The 22693-nt window shown below is 39.5% G+C and overlaps 2 protein-coding genes and 1 long non-coding RNA gene across 4 annotated transcripts in view; 1 reads left to right on the forward strand and 2 right to left on the reverse strand.

The window, feature by feature from the left end:
• LOC108884340 (contactin-associated protein-like 4) overlaps positions 1–7278 on the reverse strand; it is a 98594-nt gene extending 91316 nt beyond the window's left edge. Inside the window, exon 1 of the mRNA XM_018678191.2 lies at positions 6918–7278. Coding sequence (XP_018533707.1) covers positions 6918–7002 — 85 coding nt within the window. The 5' untranslated portion in view covers positions 7003–7278. The remainder of the gene's footprint in view (positions 1–6917) is intronic.
• Positions 7279–8234: 956 nt separating this feature from the next.
• LOC108884350 (uncharacterized protein C11orf91 homolog) lies at positions 8235–9147 on the forward strand. 2 transcript variants are annotated; one of them, XM_018678222.2, is made up of 2 exons: positions 8235–8640; positions 8936–9147. In XM_018678222.2, the coding sequence occupies exons 1-2, from the start codon at positions 8235–8237 to the stop codon at positions 8983–8985; spliced, it is 456 nt and encodes a 151-aa protein (XP_018533738.1). In that variant the 3' UTR covers positions 8986–9147. The 2 variants fall into 2 exon arrangements, with proteins under 2 accessions (XP_018533738.1, XP_018533737.1); XM_018678221.2 differs by having other exon boundaries at positions 8955–9147.
• LOC108884352 (uncharacterized) overlaps positions 8525–22693 on the reverse strand; it is a 45133-nt gene continuing 30964 nt past the window's right edge. Inside the window, exons 3-4 of the long non-coding RNA XR_001961036.2 lie at positions 16640–16764; positions 8525–8633 (exon numbers count right to left, since the gene is read on the reverse strand). This is a non-coding gene — a long non-coding RNA (uncharacterized LOC108884352). The remainder of the gene's footprint in view (positions 8634–16639; positions 16765–22693) is intronic.

Genomic DNA, 22693 nt, shown 5'->3' on the forward strand with positions numbered 1-22693 from the left:
GCCTTAAGTTTCTCTGTACATCCACTGTTTTCATTAGCACTAGAGTACCTTAAGTCCTTACATGTGTAATATTGACCTCATTATTTAGTACACAAGCTAAAAATGACAGCATGATATCAGGCCTGTAGAAAAATGTAGCATTACTATGAAGATCGATGAACTGAATTAACTGTTTCCTGTGTGTTTTTCTTTCGGTTTTCCCCTGGGTACAGTTTGGTGAACTGGGAAGTCATGGAGCATTTTAGCAGTCTTCAGCACAGTACATTTTGTATTTGAAACGATGAATTTCACCAACAGACAACCAGTCTGCAGCTACAGTATGTCAAAAAACCAACACAACCACATTTTCAACTGTGCTTTTAAAACTTTAAAGAAGGAAAAGATCAACAAAACAGTCGTTTCGGTGCATTATTCTTATCCCTGTGGATACCTGGCTGAATGTATAGGGTATTGATAGAAATTGTAAACATCAACGATTATGGAGCACAAGCACAAGCTTCTTGAATGAGTCACCATTTTGCACAAAACGTTCAACAATGACACAGAGAAAAATTCATCATAGAAGAGGCGGGAGACCATTTTTACAAAGTATTCTCTTCAAAAGCCTTATTGTAATTCAAAAAACTGGTAACAGCACGCTACAACATTTTTCTTTATCTCTCTACAGTCTTAATTTTTCTCCACTGGAACCTCATTACTCCATCACAATCACATTATCCTCCTACACTTACTGTATGTTGTACATCAGAGATGTCCTCCTTGAACTTCACTGGTGGATTAAATGCAACGTGTCATTTATGTCTTCAAACAGGAATTTAAATTGGGAATTCGCTATTTGATCATTTATAGTCAGTACCTGATGAAGCAGTAGCTGAGAGGCTTTACAGTGATTAGCAGCAGGTCAGATGTGTCTCTTTTTACTCCAGGCTGCTGGTGCTATATCTTCCCATTAATGTGCTTACATGAACTTCAACCTAATGGTTTTCTGTCTGTCCAGAACATCCACAGCCAATAATCTAATTAATGTAAACCTGCAGTGAGGAGAGCAATGTATATAAAGTCAACACACAACCAAGACAGTGGGAGTTGGAGAACTATATGTGAGATGTAAAAGCAATAAATATTGACAGTCTGGATTCTGTTGTTTCCAGCTTAAAGACAGGCATACTTCTACCTTTATAATTTGAATTTATACCTTTTTTGGGGTCCCGTCCATGATCAGGTTTAGGCAACAAAAACACTTTGGTTAAAGGGGCTACATATAAGTATTTTAGTTTAAAGATGCAAAACAAGAGTTTACTTTGGCGTTGCTTTCTATTGCTGGAGTCAGCTCTTTGTGAATACAGGAGTGAAGTTTGATGCTGAACTTGCAATGTTTCTTTCAGACTGTTATGTTAATGCTAACATTGGCAATGTAGTGATAGCAAAAACTTATATATAGCACCTTTAAAGCTTGGAAAATCATGGTTTGGTTAAATGTTAATGAGCACATGTCTGAAATCACTGTGAACTTTTTCTGTATGAAACCAGACAACAATCGTTCCCTAACCTTAACCACAGTACTGTGAGTGCTTAAACATTACTTTATAAAAAAGTAAAACAACAATGTGTACTCTCCACAACCAGATATTGTAACATCATATCTAGGAGGCAGGGTTGAATTATGTCAACTGGGGCACATATATGCAGAAGCACAAATATGCATCATTATCGGTTTTAATTCCAAACAATCCAAAGTCAAAGTTCAAGAAAAAGTGAAAACGCTCAGAAAATCAATATCCACTTAAGGTGCACTTTTCTAACACTACTTAACAACAAAAATCCCCAAACTCGATATGTTTGGAACATACCAAATTTTCAGAAGCAGCTGAATTGTCCAAAGGGGTAAAAGTAAACTCATCAAAGAATCAGGGGGATTTCTGAAGGCATCTGAAGAAAACCACCGACCAACAATACAGAGCAAAGCTAATTAAATCCTGTAATTAATACAGAAACAAATTCAAAGAAGTGCAGTGCTCGGAGGAACCGTGAAATAAATCAGAACAAAACAAGTCATAAGACAATAAAACTTTCTGAGGGCACAATTAGAGACACTGCAGACCATAAACAGTAAAGAAAGAATTACAACAGTCTCTAACAGTGTCTCAGAATAATAATGTTACTGTTATTCAGGGAAAGTCTGCTAAAAACTTCTGTTTTCATTTGCTCCATCTCCACACATTCACAACCACAAGTCTTCGACAGCCAAGGTCTTTCATAAGAGGCTTGACTTTTCCTTTAGTGCCATCAGCAGGTTTGGTACAGAATCCATGAGCTCACAAGATGAATTTTAATAACTCTTATGATCCTCTGACTTTTCATCTAGTGCCAACATCAAATCTGATTTGTTTAATACTTTGGTTTATGACTAAATATTTGCAAATCTAATGATATTCTCATCATCCTCAGCTGTAGTTCCAATTGTGTGCTCATTAGCCGATGTTAGCCTGCTAACACACAATCTAGAAAGTGTTACCATTTAAATCAAAGCCTCACTTTGCCCTAAGTACAGAGCTTCCAGCTCCACTGCTGTAGACTTTTAGTCAGAAGCTTGTTTTTTGGGAGGAATTTAAGGTCCAGAATCTTGGTCAAGGACACTTCAACATGTGGACAGGAGTGGCTGGGGACTGAACCACCAACACAATGATTAATGGTGAGCTGATTAATGCTTCACCTGCACTAAAGCCATCCAGCCACCCTTTTAATAAAATGTTACAGCGTTTATCTTCAGCCACTTGCTTTACTCAATCTGCAAAAAAATTAAACTGAAAACAAAAAAGGCCTGAACCACTATAAATACAACAACAACACAAATTTCTAATACCCTTTTAAACCTTTCAGGAATCTGTGTTTTTCCTCTGAGGAGAGAAATGTAATGAACACTTCACCTTTTTGCTTTAACAGTGACACTTAAACTAACTTGCAGCACCAGTGACTAAGCAGCAAATCACTGTTTCTGGCAGCTTAAAGGCACATTTTCATTTACATTTTAGTCATTTGGCTGCCAGTCCCTGAGCTGCTAAACACACAATGACTCTTTCATGTTGTAATATTTGAAGGCGATTAAATGCACAGTGACTTTACGGCCCTGCGGGTAGCTGTTTCACACACTGACTTCCTTGAACCTCATCAAGTCAACTCCAGTGACTAGCTCGCTCGCTGGCTGCTCTGGCTAACAAGTCATCGGAGCACCATCTGCGGTTGTTAAAATATGTATCTCTGCTTTGTTGTCATTTTGTACCACCTCCATAATGAACTGTCTCCAGGGGGGGAATGGAGATGTGAGGTTCAGTCTTAAGCCTGCAGCTGAGATCCCTCCACCTCTGCAGTCTTAACTTATTATGCTGCTGTGGTTTATGGTCCGTGCATGATGAGTGTGCTGCTGGGACAGGCTGGGCGAGATAAACAGAGACACAGACAAGTACAGAGAGAGAGACAGTTGCCAAGTAAAGGAAGAGAAAGCCAAAGGAAAAATAAGGCACAGATAGCAGAAAACACTGATTGTATCTAGAAGTGCACCGATAGAAAAAAAAAAAAAAAGATATAATGGGCCAATACTACCCTTCAATCAACTGACATTTTTAATTTAATGTTGTCCACTTCCAATATTATGGAGGTTTGCAACTCATTTTAATTGCTCATTTTACTTACGGTATCCAAAATAAACAGATTACTGCTTTGGAAGACTGGAGACAGACCAACTAAAGTAACATGACTAAGGCCAGTGTTTCATGGGTGGGATGTTGTATTTTACAAGATTGAGCATGTTTGTAAAGCAATGACCTTTTTCTGTTATGGATTAACCTCTTATACAAAGACAGGAGGAATGACACAGTTGCATCAGTCTGGATTTTAGTGTAGACATTTTAATTCTAAAGTGGAATTATACTAATGCAAAGATACACATAACAGTCTCTATAAAGCTATGCAAAGAAAGAAATTATGGGTAATAGAGACAGCATTAAAAACTGTTTTCTTGCTACAGCTATTGTTGCATTTACCAGATAAGAGGTTAAAATACAACCTCTGACCAGTACTACATCTTCATCCTCTCCTGTTGGACTGAGGGTAGACTGGACGCTGCAGTGACTCACTATCACAAAGTGGCATTATAAGTTGGGACAGGGCTAGCTAGTTAGCATGCTAACTACAGTAGAAGAAAAGTGATAGTGTCTTGAGCTAGGAGTATCAAAAACTGTCAAGTACTGAAAGCTGACATCAAGCCTCTGGTCAGATTCGTCATCCTGGACAAATAATCGCTGATCAAACCATTCCTCATTAAATCGATTCATTGTAGAGTTGTTCTGGTTTGGACAGATTTAACATTTGATAACCTTCATTTGTTCAAGGCCCTGCACACTCAAGGAACTGAGCAGATGTTTTCATTTTTATTGCCTGATTAGACCTCCTCTGGGAGATCAGTCTGATTGACCTTTGACCGGTGAAACCTTGAGGCTTTCCAATGACCAGCCAGTCAAAGGAAACAGGATGGGACCTGACCTCTCAACCAGGAAAGACTGTTTGTTTATACTCTTGTTTTATAACTGCAAGGTGTAAGAATAGGAGCAGCAGAGGAGGAGAAATGCTGTAAACAATCCCAGCCCGATTAGTATCCTATGACAGTCAAATTCTCTCTCAGGAGGAAGACATTAAATTCTGGCAGCTATAAACTGAACAGTCTCACAGAATATTCCAAAACCCTATCAGCTGAAACCAAATACAACCACCTTCAGATGGAAACTACTGTGCAAGAAGGAAATGAGCAGCAGGAGAGACAGAAAGATGAAGATATATGGACATGAAAAGACTAGAGAGGGGAGACTAGAAAGGCAGAAGGTGGAGGGTAAGCATGAAGACTGGGGAAGAAAGAACAGGTGACACAGCAGCAGCTCTCTGATTCAAATACAGCAGGAGGGCAGAGATCCAGGTAGAAGAGAAGAAAGAGAAAACCAGCATGGAGAGAGAATCAAAACAGAGAAAAAGAAAAGGCAGTGGGTGTGAACACAAATAGACAAACGTGTTGGGACGATAAGGGAGGAAGAACGAAGTTGATTGGAAACAGCTGGAAAAGAAACGAGCGACGAGCAGAGAGACGAGTCGAGTTGGGGAGGAGAGGACTAAGTTAGCAGCAGATTTGAGTCAGAAACAGCAGGAAAGAAAAAAAGCAACTGAAGGAGACGCACAGCAGGAGAAGAGAAAGAAATTCAGATATTCTGGTGAAGCTGTAAATTTTCTTTCACAGAGGAAGAAAGGAAGAAGAAGAACAGTCTCCCTGCATACCTTCTCTTTATAGTGTCACTGAACAGCAGCAGATGCATCACACTTAAAATCACACTTTTTTGCTTGATTAGACTGCATGTTACTTCAGTTAGAGTGAATACTGGGAATCCTAAATAACTTCACATCAAGTTTTCCCCTGTAGTTTCCTTTTAAGAGACAAAACGTCTTCTTGTATGAGCCTGTTGCAGCTTTTGATGTTTTCACTGAGAGTGTTCAAACCTGAGACTCCACCAATCTGTCAAATGGAAATCTCTTCATTTTATATATTTTTCCAGCTAAATTCAGCCTAAAAATAAAGCTCTGTGGGTTTCAGGAAGGTTTGGCTGCACAGCATGAGTTTGTAGTGACTGTGTGGTTGAAGGCAGAACAGGTGGATGTAAGAAGAGATGGAAATGAGCAAGGGAAAGGTAAAAGAAGCAAATAAAAAGGCGGAGGATAAAGATTGTTGTATCGTGGAGGAGGATGGAGGACTTCTCCTGCAATATGTTTGGATTACACACACAAGCATACGTCATCGTCATTTCTCTCCACACTTTCTCTCCTTCTCTCTCCTTCGATTTCCCTCCTCCTCCTCTCAAGCAGGGAAGGGCAACAGCAACGCCCCACTTCACATTCACACACTGACACACAGCTTCAGACATGGAAACTAACCCGGTGCTGTTGGCAGAGCGTTCAATGATAATTAAACTAGAGGAGGAAGAGGGGGAAAAGGCAGCTTTCCCTTCATCTCCACATCACAGAAGTTACAGAATCAAACCAGCAGCATCTCAGTTCCCACCTCTACAACCTACATTCAACCTATTTCTCTCTCTGGCACACACACACACACACACACACACACACACCTTCACACTCTGGCTGCTCTCTGGAGTGTGGGAGCACAAATGTGGCTCAGTCCCAGGGAGCTCACCATGCTGCTCCGAGCACCAAATTACCCAGAAAACAAAGCCATAACGTTTGTTTTATGCACACAGTGGATAAACTGGATTAAAATAGCTGCAATGAGACGCTTCTTTCAGGCAGGACAGGTTAACAAAAAAAGATGATTTGGCTCTGTGAATTAAAAATCTCTGTGCAACAGCATCTGAAAACCGGTGAATCAATAAAACACTTGCTTAAAATACAGTAAAATAAAGGACATTAAGGCATGGACGTTGAATAAAAGTTATCTCCAAAAAAATACGCAAAAGCACGTTCTGCGTAAACGTTAATACTGTGAGAATAACGACGAAATTTGTTGTTAAAACTGCTCCAGTTCTCTAAAATTAGACGAATTAAATCATCATTCACATCAAACCGCTTCAACTCTCCTTTAATTTCTCATTTACAACCGAGCACTGATGCGCAACCGATACGCACTAAATCCCACAGCCTTCAGAAGAAAAAAAATCCCTGCAGCTCACTTTGTCCAATTTAACATAACAAGTTAATGAGACAAACAACTAAATGCCGCAGCATCCCGATAACAAAATCCCGAGGAGGGTATACAGGAGGGTGAAGCCCCGTTTAAAGCCTCCTCTCCGGGTCTGCGCAGCCCGGACTCGCTCCATCTCCTCCGGGAGGGAAAAGTAAAAAAAAAGAGCGCACAGGCTGCTCACCTTCTCCGGTTGTCCCGTACGAGCAGGAGAGAAGCAGCACGACCCGAGCGATAATCCCAGCGACTCTTTTAGTCCCCAGATCCATGATGAAGCGGCGGGAGGCTGCAGAGAGAAGCCCGGCGGCTGCTGGAGGAGAGAGACGGCCGACCTCTCCTCTCCAGCTCCAAGAGAGATCTCCTCGAACCTCGACTGGAGGAGGGAGGGAGGGAGAGAGAGGGAGAGGAGAGAGAGGAGAGAGGTGGTTTTCCTACGCTGTCACGGCTTCAGTGCGCCTCCTCCTCTCCAGAAAGCTCCCCCTCAGTCTCTTAGTGTTCAGTAAAAGCCGTTTCAAAGATCCTCTACCGAACTGGGTCCTTCTCTATCTGCCATTGCGGATGCTAAATAAAGGCAGGCTGCAAGTCACCGCCCGGTGTCACGCATGGACATGTACACAAAACACCAAACACACTTTATTATCAGTGCGTTTTATTTCCCTGTGTGCCTATATGTATATGTACAATTGGCCGAAATGCTGAAAAAATGTGTCTAAACCTATTTTTTGGCGCAAGAGTTAAACTTATAATGAACAGTAGAGGGCTGCATATGTAACCTTTACTTCATCCAAAGCCCTTAACAGTTTGCCTCACAATAACAACCACTGGGGAACAGCTTGTGAAAAGCCTCATCTTGCTAAATTGTCTAAATTTCCTTAAAACAGAAAGAAAAACGAGGAGAAGTGGTGTTTTTGTTGTTTTTTTGTGTCTCCTCCCCCTGCCAAGCTAAGCTAAACTTCTGACTGTAGCTTCATGTTTAGGTCATATTCAGATTACAACAGAAGAATAACGGTCTTGAATGATCCACAAGTAGACTTAAAAGTCCATCTCTCAGTTCAAGCAGTGGTCAACAACAACTGGAGACCTCCACAGAGGTCAGCGCTGCTCAGGGTCAAGGTTCAACATACTTGTCTGTGCACTTTCTGTTCTTGTTTTTCTATTTTCTTAATAAATCGATAAGCCATTTCTGAGTAAAATACCTGTTAAAATTTCCCAGAGACATTTGAGGTCTTTACATGTTTTGTCCCAACAACAGCCTGAAACCCAAATATTCAGTTGAACCAGAAAACCATTAAATCCTCACATCTGAGAAGCTGGAACCAGCAAATATTGTCATTTTTGCTCAAAAATTAACCAATTATCAATAGCTGCCGATTGATTTTCTGTTGAAAGTGTCAAACTCCTGTATGATTTTTTTCTTGATCCTCGTTTTCTTGAACCTAGAGCCTGGTTCTGGATCTAGAATTGTTGAGGGTTGCCTCCTCTTTGAATGTAAACAAGACTGATGCGCTTTCTGGGTAAAATGGCTGCTGCTGTCAGGTTTTTCCCCTCTATCCACGACAATACAACAAACAACAATGACATCTGGGCTCCATTTGACCCCAAACTAGACCAGCCCAACTCTCTGAAGAACACATCTGCTGCAGATTCATCTAAAAAGGTCTTTGGTGATGGTGCTGATCAAACCAGCTCAACCTCTCAGATGGAAGCTGAAGCTCCAGCAGCCTGGATGACGTCAGGCTGTCTGAGGGTGCCTGATTACCAACCTCTGGACGCCTTCAGTGCCACGGCACCAGAAGATCCCGGTCCAGCTCCGTGGAGCGAGGAGGACGAGATCTGCAAACTCTTGATCAGGATGAAAGAATTAGAGCTACTCAGGATGATGGGAGAGCCCCCTGGCATTCTGCAATGTAAGGAGATGATAGTAATCACCTGTGCTGCTGTTATACAATTTAATAGACCACTTTAGAGGCAGGGAAATCAATAGAGCTGGTGGTTTTGCAATTCTTAATGTGGATCATCATCAGAATAGCTATCATTCAGAAACAATCAATGAAGAATTAGAGTCTCCTCAGCTCATATGATTCAGCTTCTAAGGAAAAATTAAATGCAGAGGATAAGAGGTATTGAAGAAAATAAGTGATGTTATTTGTGAACAATATGTTTTTTGTACTATGTTTTAATACTCATTCTGTCTGCCTGAAGGTCTCTGGCTCTATTTCAGATACATTTGTGAGGAATATCAAATACTGTAGGATGAAGCAGACGAGAAGAAAGCAAAAATGAAGAAAAGTCTTGAAGACAAGAATACGTTATACTGCATTAAATGACCTTTAATAGACTTAATTACTTCTTTTTTCTGTGTATCACAATCTAATAAACCACTATCCAACTGTCTGTAAATGTTTTATTTCTTACAGCGTGGGATCCTGAAAAAACAACCACAACAAAGGTTTTTCCGATTGGGATCTGGAGCTGAAGATAATATTGGTTTGGAAATCCATGTTCTTGATTAATAACTCACAATGACTACTAAACTGACAGCATGGTTTAGGAGAAATTCTCAATTAAGGCTTCAGCAATTATCTGGCATTAATAAAGGGAGTTAATTATAACTCTAAAAAAAGCAGTATTAACATAGACTAATTACTGTACATACAACATCATTTTTGCTGCCTGGAAATAAGCGATTACATTACTTCTTTGATTGTTAAAGCTCAACTTTCTGTACAACTCAAAACATGTTCCTGACCTTTACTCACACATGTAAATTATGGATTATCAGTCGAATGAGATTTGCATAGAGACTAATTCATACGTTGCTCTGAGACAAATGTGCAGCATACAAGATGAATGATATATTCATCTTTCATTTAGTGCGTATAAAGATTAAATAACTTGTTCTTACAGTTCCCATCAACGCATCTTGATTGAGTGCTCTTCCTTTCTGTTCACAGTGTACTCATCTGTCACTCAGTTTAGCAGAAGAAGTGCACAGATTTAAACATAAACATATATTTATTCCACGATGTGATCTTAGAGTGGATCTGTATTCCTCAGTCCATGATGTCAACAAATTCTCAAAAGTCAAAGAGCTTCTAAAAAATAAAATGCATTAATTTGCAAATTTGTGGTAATTCTGTCTCTGCGTTTGGGTGAAAACTTGGTTACTGGCTTTACACAAATTAAAGAGTAAATGTAGTGTTGTTCTAATTACGACAGGTGAGTCAGAGCAATCATGATTCTACACACAGCAGGAGCTTCAGACCAATTTGTATAACACAAAGCTGCCTGGGGATGAGGTTACGGTGTCACATCCAACAGATCAGGTCCAGCACAGATTATCAACTGAATACATTTATGAGAGAGAAGCTTTTGGTTTCATTCAGCCCGATGATGTACGGTCAAGAAAAAGGCCTGAAAACAGAGAGGGAGTCAGCAGGGAATCTGATAATGAAAACCTTCTGAAAGTATAGACAGCAGGGGAATCAGATGATAAAAAAACGGTTCAGAGCAAAACACAGCGGGGGAATCAGATAACTCTGAAGCCAGAGTCTGCGAGAAACAAGGGATCACGCCGTGCACTAACACACATAACTCGACATGAGCGTCACACACACCTTGTTGGCCACACACAGAGAAACCAGCTGGCTGTTTAATGTTTAAATCAGATGGGTGAGATGTGTTTTAAGACAATCTTAACTGGAGATATGGAGAGAGAAAAGAACAAGCCTCTGCAGGAAAGATTTAAAACTTAACAACAAACCCTGAGAGTCAAACACAAACAGTAGGGGTGTCACAATTCTGAACCAAGACTGAAATATATTGTGATACGGGAAGACAAAACCACAAAAAGCAAGGCTAGTTTAATTAGCTGTATATGAATAATAACCCTGACACAAGCCTGAAATAAATGGGAAACAGAGAAAATATAGAAACTAGAGAGTGAGATAAGAAGATAAATACTACTTCAAGGTCAAGTACAGAGCTTGAGTTAGGACGAGTTAAGTTTAGCTTAAAATTAAGACAGTTCAAAAAGCAAATAAAACTCTAAAGCTCACTAATATATATCTATTTTCTTTAATCCTTATACAAAGACAAAGCTAAAAACAAAAATTGTGGTTTCAGAGTGATGCAGGAATGAGTCCTAAAACACAGAAGTAAGTTAGCATTTTAGCACTACCAGTTCCCTTGTTCCAAAGTCAATGGGTTTTTGTTTAGACGGTTGAAATAAGGTCTGAGGTTTTAACACAAGCTCAAGATATTTTCACATTTTATTCTACAACATAAAATATGTCAAGAAAATACCCCACTTGTGATTTCAGATGTCTAAAAAAAGGCATTTGCTAATAAGTGTCCAAATGAGACTACAGAGGTTGTCTGGGACATTAACATGAAAATCCCATCTACTCACCAGTCCACCTTTACAGCCTTGCTGTGTTTCTACTCACGCTCTTTCAAACTATCATTAACTTTCTAAGAAGAAAGGCTTTTGTAGAAGAGCTCAGAGCTAAATGAAATGACCAGTTGGAAGCTTAGTGGTGGAGAAGTTGACGTCATGTGACTGTGGTGTAGTTGGTTTATAGCCTAACATTAGCTTTTTACTTCTGGTGAACTTCAAAAATCCGTCAGTCGCGTTCATTTGTGAAGATTATCTGTCTGAATAAAATGTAGAGTATCATAAACTTTTGTTGGTCACTGAGATAATTTTCTGCAATAATCCAAAACCCAATTAAAAAATCCCATCGGATTTTTGTGGGGGGAACCAGGGTGATGCTAACTCTATCCCTACACCAGGTTTCAAGTATCTGGCAGTCAACGCACCAGTCTAGATGCTACAAGTTGTTCATCAAGACGAGATCGCCCTCTCACTTTCAGTGTGGAAGTAATAGTCAGATCCTTCCCATAAGTAGAAGTACAGGTTCAAAAACAGTTATTCTCTAAATGCACAGACATGAGAGTGGTTTCAAATTAATTAGTGTGTTTCCAAAATGTTAAATATAACACCCTGCAGGTTGGGTTTATTTCCCCTAGTTTGTTCCGATTGCTCCACATTTTTTTGTTGGAAGAGGGACGAATGTGCAATTTCCAGGTTCATCAGTTAATTAGTGCCACCAGATGCCCAGATGGCTTCACTCTCACTCAGCCAAATGAAACACACTGAAGTAGTAAAAGGTTCAGAGATTCAATAAACCGTTCAAAGCATGCTTCTGTTTGATTGAGCACACATTCAGCCACCGACTCCCACTCCTCTACCAAATGCTGTTCAAAGAGGAATTTCTGTCTCTGACCTGCCAAGTTAGCTGGTCAAAGCCGTCGTCAGATTTCGAACCCGCGATTGCAGTGATCCCTGTGAAGAAGCAGCATGTTACTTCTGCATCACATAGTCACCAACGGAGTGCTTTTTCCTTCGCCGTGGCAACTTTCAAAACAACTAAGCAGACGCTGAATGGACTTTTGAAAAACAGAGAGGGGAGAAGCATGAGAATGAGCAGAGAGGGAGGGAGAGAGGCTGGTTTAAGTGTGAATAAAACTGAAAATAAGCGATATTATGAGACTGTGATGTGGATGATTCCGTCCTGACCCCGTCCCATCTCATAATACCACTTTGTGATATGGAGAAAAGCTACGGAGAAATGGAGAAAGCTATTTTAAGCTCAGGTTTTATTTGACTTCTATCTGAGTATAAATGCTCCACAAAGGAGGAATGGTTTGCAGACAGCTATGAGACAAGCACTGATGGTACAAATATGACTTTTGGACAAACTGTGTGAACTTATTGTCATGTTAGCGACTGAGCTAATGAGCCTGCCACTGACAGAGAGCTGACCATCTTTAATTAAACTCTATAATGAATGAAATGAGCTACAATCCCAAAACAAAATGCCAATGGGGTAACTAATGCAGTACAAAGAAAACAGAAGCTTGGAGAGTTGAACGTACTGGAGTTTGAACGTACCTGGCTGAGCAGCATGTTAATGGTTAGCTCGCTGACTAGCCTTGTGGGTAGTCCATTCATCACCAAGCATCTAGAACCACATATTTTTCAAAGGTGAAAGCAGTAGTATCACCCAACACTATGCACTGCAGGGGTCACAGCCACGGCGATCTCTCAGTAGAAATGTTATTAGTAGATAATGGAGTAAACTGAAGCATTAAAGGCTTTGACTGTCTCTGACATGATGGGTCAGTTTGCCGCTGAATGATGTGAGCCGTTGCCGAGCCGCGGCCTCATCTTTTTGTCCACACTCGTATTTATGTTGAATACCAGATGGAGCGAGCTGGTGATCGATGCACTCTGACTCTGCTTTATATTCACGGCGGCAGCTGCAGGCTGTTGGAGGCCTGCTGCCCGACCGGCCGGCCAGTTGGCTGAGACAGAAAAGACACTCAGAGTTTCTTTGAGAGCTGAGCAGAGATCAAGCTGCTGGAAGCCAGAAAAGTGGGAGAGAAATCAACAAGTTTCAGAGAGGAGTCAGCTCTTCTGTGTACTGTACACTGATGCACTGCATTCTGGGGAGTGAGGGATGGAACAAGAGGGTTGCTCTTCTGACTGCTGCAAATTGAAGACCCATTTAAGTCACTGTCTACAGTGCAAAAAGTCATCTTTGCTCTGTTTGATAGAAATAGCTCAAAAGCAACTATTCCTTATTATATAGGAAGTGTATGTGACAACATGGTTTGTGGTTTGGAGGTGGAGTGGGAGATGGAGATAGATTTAACTCTTACTTTCAGATATTCCACAGTAAACCAGCATTAATGATGTGTTCCATTTGCATAAGAATTTGGAACAGGGAGTGACGTCACCCTCGAGTTGACCGTGTTCAAGTTGAAAAATTGGAAAAGCATGGACGTTTGCAGGAAAGCCTTTGCTTTGCCTGTTGCTCTCTCGGAGTATAGACAACTTCCACCTGAAGAACACCTCAGTTGTTAACATTAGATTTTAATCACAATAATTTTAAACACTTCAGAACCTTCCTAAAATTTAACAGTTTAACAAAAAAAATGTAACGTTAAAACACAACCGTGAACCGATTCAAATGTATCTTAGACCAGCCATTATCACTGCCAGCTATTGTTAGCAATACGAGTAGATAACAACACTCTACGCAACACAGCAACATGTCCACAGATAAAAGCTGAACAGCACTATGTGCATGACTGACGAAATAGAACAGCTATAAACACTAAAATAAAAAGAGTGTTCTCTACTACTGCAAGTAGCAGCCATCTTGAATTTGTATGTTGGGGTTGGTGGGGTTGGTCCAAGTTTCCGAGTTGGAAATTCAATTTCAGGGGCGTTCCTGAAACTTTTGACTAGGAATTTGGAAGTTCTGACTTCTGAGAACGTCATGGATTCACACAAGTGTGTTTACAAGTCTTGAAGAGTAATACAGTCTTGATGCAATACCAAGTCAGAGGAGTGCTCTTACATTTATCACTGACTTCACAAATATAGAAGAGTGATTTAACTGACATCAGTACGCAGCAGGAAAGGAACTATAAACAACTGGTTCACAGACAGCATCTACAACCCGAGAGCAAACAACCACAAGCCCTGTTCATGTGACATTTTATGCAAGAGTTTGAGAAAATTATAGATCTGGTAGATTTTTGAAGTAAGAGGTAAGAAGGAGTAAGAAGTAAATACAACCTCTGCAGCAAACAGACATTAAAAATGAGATATTCTTCAAATGTTACAGCAAATGTTATTGCACTGTTTTTCTGTTTCATGAACTCATAATATTTGGCTCATTTTTGAGTTCATGAAATAAAAAGTAACAGTCCATTATCATTTGAAGAAAACCTAGTTTTCTAATGTCTACTGCAGGGGTTGTGTTTACTACTTCTCCCTTCAAAGATCAATCAATCAATCAAAGATGTAATTTGCCCTTTGGTGCCTAAACATTTTCATGCAGCTGTATCTGTGTACTGTTCCCATCTCTTGCCAGTGAAAAAGTCAAATTGCCCTTGTGTGTGTCAATATACAAGGCAGATAAAGGTTATTTGGATTCTGATATTAAACCTGACATATACAGTCAACAAGACCATCTGCTGACATACTTCAGATTGTTATTTGGCTTCTAAGAAAAGAAAATAATTACACTTTACGTTCTTGCCAGATGGATTATGTTTCCTGTTTCCTGTAGATTGCCTCATTTTGATGCTGGAGGTCGAGCCCGACTGTAGTGAGTGAGTATATGTGTGTGTCAGTATTTCATATACATACACACCAGCGTTAACAACCTTCAGAAACCCAGCAAAGGTCATGTCTTTGCCCTGCAGCCTTATCAATAACACATCAAGGTGGGAAGGAGTGAGGGTATGAAGTTCTCACAAGGCCAATTTCAGTGTAATAATGTGTGAGAACATTTGTCCTTGATGCTTCAAACTGATTTAAAAAACTTCCCTGCAGCCACTCCAGCTGGAGACTCTCAGTACTCAATATTTCACTGTATAAATCAGAACATAATTATTTATTTGAATTACACAGAAATACTGTAAAAAAAATACTTACTAAATATATACTAATGTTTCTAAAATAACTGTTTCCATCCTGTTTTCGGAGAGTAAGATAAATGAAAGCCTGTTCTGTTCCATGCACATGTGAAAGAAAAATTTATTTGAATATATTTCTATTTTGATGCAACTGATACCATTTTGCCCCCTTTTTACTAGATCCTCACACAGTTGGGTTCCAGTTTTATTTAGAGTTAATTTATCCACATAACACATTTTATTTTGGCAGAGCAACACAGAAAGTTCTCAAAGGACTTCTGAAGTCACACTGCTGGATGCCAACACTTTGATAAAATCACATTCTGTCTTCTTTCTAATTTTATTTCTCTTTTTATTTGGCCTTCATTCATCGTGGTGGAACTGATGAAGTCTCTTGACCTGCAGTTATACACACACATGTCCTAAATGTTTTCTGTTCAGTAATATTGTCTAATCTATTGATAAATTGCCAGTAGAATTTAAAATGCAAAAATGAAATGCTGTCAAACAGCCAAGAATCAGATGGCTATGGAAAGATGAGAAAATTGCAGTTCAGAAAGATTATATATATATATTTATATTATATTTACAACAACAACCTCAGTGCTTAAACCCTCCAGAAACCCAGGGAAACCCCTGATCTCCTTCCTCCTTTGGCTTCTTGGCAGCAAAAGTCTTCAAGTAACTTTATAAAAAATGCACTTACAGCAATAACTTAGCAAAAGAATAAATTAATGTGGTGACAGTTCTGGTTAAGTGGTCTCTCTTTGCCAGTTTCAGTGCTCTATGAAAATGCAGAAGTGGACTTGGACTCCAGAGGGTTTAAAAAGGCTCAGTTCTCTAAATGGGTCACAGGTGTATTAACTGTGGGTCACTTATGGCAAGACCAGCAATATTTTTACAAGTACAAGAACGAGTCACAGATCTGATGAACAGATGAACAGCTGTTCATAATTCTCTACACGCTGTAATTACAGTTGGTTTGCTACAATATCATAAAATAACAACTCATCTGTGACAGGACTTTTTTTTTTGTTAAAAACACATGAATAGCACTCAAATTATCTTCACGCCCTCCTGACATCAATCCTCTGATAATCAATGATTAATCGGGGCCCTATCTGAAGAGATTAAATCTGAGAATATGTAATATTAATCAGGGATTGACAAAAACAGCTACCAGCCGTGCACTTCAATGACTCCTATAATTACCTCTGCTGTCTGGATTTAATGAACTTCACCACGAGTTAATGACTGAGAAAGAAAAAATCCCTGAAAAGTGTGCAAAACATCCCCTGCTAACTAGATCCAGGCTTTTTTTCCTGGGAGGTGGGGGTTTGTGTGAGAAGATTGTTAGCAAGAGTTTGAGCGCCTCAGGTTTGGATAGTTCTGCGTTTGTTTAATCCTTACCTGACAGATGGTGTGAAATGCCTGCAGGCTGCCAGTCAGATGATGAACACAGCAGCAGCTTTCCTCAGAGAGGGCACTTCCTGGCTCTGCTGGGTGGACTACAGGTGAGCCGCTCTTCATCTGATCTAAGAGAGGGAAGAAATTAGGTTTTTTGTTGAGCTAACGGGTGCTTGTCTGTCTGTAGATACATGTCTTTATTAACACTGGCTCCTGGAAAAAAATATCTATATTTGGAGGTCAGTTTTGTCAGAGTAATGTCCCAAGTGTATCTGTAACCACAGATTGTACTTTTCTTAGCTTGTCTGACACACAGGGAATGTCATTGTATTGAATTACAAAGGTATCCATCCATTCATTACCAATGCATAAGACTGGAAAATAAGACTAATAAAGACCTTCACTGAATTGTGCATGACTGTCACTTCCTATTCCATTTTTTTCCTTCTATTTTAAGATTACTTTGTGGAATTTTAGGGCTTTATCGATAGCGTGGAGGGAGGGAAAAATGACGTGCAACAAAGGGACATTACAGTTACTGTATATGGTATTACACACTTTGCCACCAGGAGGATGCCCTCTTTGGCTTGGAAGAACTGAATTACACCTTTTTAAAAGAGTTAAAATCAACTCTATTGTAAACTGCCGGCAATATTTTTGGTAATTTCTGCCTGTGTACAAATACAGCCTCAGTCTGTTTAGAGGATATTGTCCTCTCTGAACCACCTTAAAACCTTTGAGCAAGGTCTCTTCTGCCCAGGTTCAGATTGCTGCACAGAGATGAACAGGACCAGGAGTTACTCTGTCCAACCTTCTCTCACATTGTAGTGACTCCTGGTGTATGATGCTATAAATATGAATGTTTTTACACAACACGCTTGGTTCAATAACGGTTAAAACAGCCTGAAGGTGTTCTATAATCCTGGATTTATGAAACCAGGTCAGAGAAGAAAGGAGATCCAAATGGCATTAAAAGTGAGCTCAGTATAACCTTTCCTTTGTTCTATCCTTGAAACAGACAACTACAGACAGCAGCCTCACTAATCCCGTTGGTTTTTCTTTCAGGGCACCTCAGGTTTTTTGTTGTTTTTTGAACAAAGCTGATCAGACTGGCAGCAGCCTCCTGAAGCTTCAGACAGTTGAGTTGTTGGTTTCATTCACTGCAGCTTGTTTCTGCAAGGAATTAACACACGTACTGCTGGATCACACATTAAAAGACACCGTCCCTGCTTTACTTACTCCACTCTCTCAAAACGCAATTAGACAGCAAAATAAGGAAGCTGAAGTAAGTCTCTGAGATCATTACATTAAACAGTAAACAGCAGTTTTCTGTTTTCCTCTTTCATGGCAATATTTTAATTAAGCTGTAGGCACTAATTACAAGTGAAAATCATTCAGCAAATGAAGTGTTTGTTGTTGCCAAGTCCAAATAAAATTGCAGAAATCTGAATCTATATGAGGTGCAATCAAAAAGTTCCAAGACTGTGTTTATAAAAAGCAAAAAATGTACTCGATTTAAACAAAATTCTCAGTCCCCCACGGTGAATGATGAAGAAAATGAGGAACATCTTGGTCACACTCCTTCAGTCTTCAATCTCAATGGTTTGGTCTCTGGGTCATAGCCAAAGACCCAACTCTCGTCAGTCACCGATGATGATCCTCAACATGATTGTTGGGCCATCCCAGGCCCTGTGCTCATTGTGCATGACAAATTTGCACCAGGGAATGGTCACAAAGACCCCCATGTTGATCGCGGAATGTAACACTGAATACTGAAAGTTACTGCTTTCGCCTGCTGCATAGGCATTACCATGTGGTGCTCTATTTGTGTCCAACAGGAACAGTCTTGGAACTTTTTGACTGAACCTTGAAAATACCAGTGCTCCCTTCATCCATTCTTCTGGTATTTATTTCAGATGTAAGGGTCCAATACTCTTGGACCCTCAATGCTGACACATAAATGGATTTTCTAGACCACCAGTCTAGAAAATAACCAATTCTGAGAACTAAAGAATTAAAGCTTACAAATAAGTTGTGTATTAATAGCTCAAAAGCTATTTTCTTTTGATTTTGGCAGTATTAATTACATATGTAAAAGACTGTTTTTACCGTTACCCTGCATTTACTGTATTGAACTGTCATTGACGCACATAACATCCATTTACTACAGTAAGACAATATCCCTCCTGCTAATCCATTGATCAGAACTGGGCAGTTACTGGAAGACACTGTTCACTGGTTGTATGTGTGATACATGTAGTAGTCTTTAAGTAGGCATTGCTCTAAAAATGGAAGTCCAAGAATCTTGATACTCCAAAAGGTAGAAGTATCATATTTTGATTCTGAAGATTGCTGGGAAGAAATTAATCAACTCGTCAATCAGAGCTCTGTAGATAATGTGAGCGTAAATGAATTCCACCAGAGCTCTGCTATTTTTGTGCGTTAATGGTCTCATTAAATGAATAGAGAAAAGGGGTTTTCATTAAACCTGAAAATAGCATTTCAATTCACCTCCTTCATTAAAAATGTTTTGAGAGGAAATTTGTCTGAGCCCAAATCATCCATTCAATTATACTGGGGAAATTAATCATGTAGTTCATACATTATTTATGCACAAGAGTTTATTATGGATTTTACTTGGATAGATTTTTTTTGTTGTAATGTGATGTTATTGAATGTAAAATGGTTTGTTCTTTTCAGTCAAAGCTGCCAAAGAAGTTCATCCTCACTCTCAGTGCAACTACAGTTGCCTTTTGTAGTGCAAAGAATAAGAAGAGGAGCTTTATCCAAAATAGCTCATTTACCCAGAATATTGGCTGGTGAGTATGGTGTGCAGACAGGCAGAAAAACAGAAAAGAGGCCAGAAAGACGGAAGGATGGACGGCTGATCAGCCAGGAGAGTCAGGGGAAGATGAAATTATTATGGGGGGGGGGATTCATTCCAGTGCAGTTTCATTTCCTGCCATAATCTTATTATCTTACTTGACACCAACTATTTTAAGCAGAATACTTGAAAGGAGGGGGGGGGGGGGGGGGGGGGGGGGGGTAAAACCTCTGCCCATTGGAAGAAAAAAAGTTAAAGACTGTTGAGAATCTGGTAAGTAATCATTTAAATTTATACCAGTAACAGTATAGCACTAGCAGAAAACTTGACAACAGCAAAATTGAGATGCAGGTGGGGAATATCAGGTGTGGATACAGGATAGGATGCAGGCAGAGGGCTACTTAAAGCACTGGTTTGGGAATTCAGCTACTAGAGGCACTAGAAAAACAATGGAAGGCACTTGGATATATTGGCATGGTAGAAATAACAAGCTCAGAAGACCCTGAGCCGTGTTTGACCTGAAGGGAGGAAACTGAAACTTGGTTCAGAGTCCAGCTGGGTCATGGGTTACTAAGAAACTTTTTCAAAAAAATGAAAACTTCAATATTAAGTAGGAGAACTGAACCAGTATCATTGCAAGTGAGGACACTTGCCACCACATCACTTCATTGTCAAACTTTTGGATTATTAAGCTTGAACACACTTAGCATTTCAGTTTTATTTTTGGATTTCCTTACCAGTAGAGAAGTTTAAATAATGACTGACTGAGCAAGAGAAACACATTTACAGAGGAATGGGGTTTAAATGGCTCTTAAATGGCTACTGAATTTATTCATACAAATCACAGTCTTGAACATAAAAATGACTATAAAGTGTGAAATGTCTGCAGCTTTTTGAGTGTATCTGATTTAAACTGAACAGCGTCAGAAATGGAAATGTTCTGTCTTTGTTACATTGGTGTCTCAGATCTCTCTTCGCTTTCCTCAGATTAGATTAACCACACAATGTCCAACAGGAGAAAAACTAGTATACATGAAAATAGAGTCACTTATCTGAACTTAAAAAGCTGTGTTGGGTTTATCTCAACCGACACGCTACAAGCCTCAGAAGTGGAAAATATCTTTTTCAAGATAAGAGACAACGGAGCTCCTTAGCTTTTCTCAAATATATGAAGGATATACAATTACTGCTTATCTCACATCAGGTGCTGAGAAGTTGTGACAGAGTGTCTCGTAAATACCATTCGAAAGAAATGAAATGTCATGTTGATCTAGAAGCTTATCTCCCAGCATGCATATTCCTTTCATTTCTCCAGGTATGAAAGGAAACATCCTGAATTGAGTTTTACCTGAGACAAACACAACAGTAAATCCCCACTCACTGACACTTATTTAGTTTTACTATGAAGTTTTATTTTTTTTTTTGGCTCAGATAATTGACCTCTATGGATCTGAGAACACGCTACAACTCTATCATGTTTCAGCTAATTATCTCTGCCTTTTCAAGTCAATAGAGGATTGAACAACTGTCTTGTTTGTTGTGAGACACTCAGGTAAAAAAGAGAACTAGAGTCAGTAAAGCTGCATTTGCCTGCAGATATTTTCTACTGAGATGCTTCACTACTTTTACCAGGGACAGTGAGACAGATACTGGAGTCAGCAGACAAGTGTTTACCTGCTGTTAAATCTGTGAATACCTCCTTCTGTTCAAGCACTGAGAAGTGAAGAGAATATTATAAATTATAAGGAATATACTGCTGTAGTTATATGTGTGGTCAGATATTCTTAAGAGTGATTGCTGAAGAGGCAGGAGAAGGAATACACGAAGACCTCAGAACAAAACCTTAAGCCAGTGCAGGACTGAAATATCATTCAGTAGGGGTCCTGTTGTTGGCAAGAATTTCTGCCATAAGCTTGACTGTGGGAAGGCTGAACCTACTGGAGCAATTTACAGTTCATTTTCCACTTATTGACTCTGTAAACCGCTGATTGACAGGCTGAACTGACTGACTGTTCCCAGATTCATATTATTTTATTTATAACTTTAGTAAAAGGGTAGTCAGAGGGGATGAAGCTGGAACTATGGATTATTTTTCTGATGATAAACTAATCAATTAATCGACTGATTGTTTCAGCTCGAGTACACAAGCCTTAAGTTGGAGCAAAACAGATTTTAAACCCTTAAGTTTGCAGTTACTGGTATAAAACACAAGTGAGATTCAGGTAGCCAGTGAAAAACTGGTAGAGTTGAATAAAAGAATGTTTAACTTCTGCTAAGATACAAGTAAATATCTTGGTGGATCAAAACTGTATTCATTCAAGAGTGCTATGAATAACCACAGATTGCAGACGCTTTCAGAGAAGCGCTCATCTTAACATGTTGTCATTAGGCCTGTCAGATAAACTGATAAGATGAGGCAACTCTGAATATGTTGTGTTATACTCAAAGTAAAAGTGTGAAACAGACATGTCTCCAAACAGCACCTGTGCACATTTACTTACATGCAAACAAAGAAGTATGATCCAGTTTTCAGACGTGTGAGAACGTTGGCTGAAGGCACTTGGTGTAAGCAACACCATTAAAGCTTCTTACGCTGCTTCTGATTACTGCTGGGTTGATGTTGCAATGAAAAATTTCTTTTTTTGGAGAAAGAGAAAGAAAACTTTGCATGCAAATCTTTTCTGGGGGAATTAGGAATAAAAGCTGCCGTACAAAAAAAAAAAAAAAAAGGTAAATGTAGGAGCGAGTAAGTAAACAAACTTTATTTATACAGCACTTTTCAAGAAAGCCTGAATCCACCTTGCTGAGCACCAAGGACATCTTCAGCAGGGAGTCCAGAGGAGAGACCTGCAGCAAAGTGACTGAAGAGTTTAGAGCTGCAGTTTTCTCTCCACCAAAGGTTTTGTCCAGCTAATGTTTCAAAAACCCTTCTCCACAAAGAGATCATCTGGGAGGATACAACACTGTTTTTCATCAGACATTTGAGCATTCAAGGGAAATTCCTATTGTTACACTTTCACAGTTTTAGCCATTGTTTCTATCCATTATGATACCACTGTAATTCCAATTAAAATGCAAAATGGTAAGCCAAAGTCATATTCTAACCTTTGCAGCCACATTAAATTACAAACCTATGTTAATGACAAGTTATTTTAAGTGATGTTTGAACTCCACTCAGCTTAAATGTTACACTAAACTTGACTGATACAGCCAGAGCAACACTCACACAGTAT

The sequence above is a fragment of the Lates calcarifer genome, linkage group LG4 (genome assembly GCF_001640805.2).
Source record: "Lates calcarifer isolate ASB-BC8 linkage group LG4, TLL_Latcal_v3, whole genome shotgun sequence".
Classification (NCBI taxonomy): domain Eukaryota; kingdom Metazoa; phylum Chordata; class Actinopteri; family Centropomidae; genus Lates; species Lates calcarifer.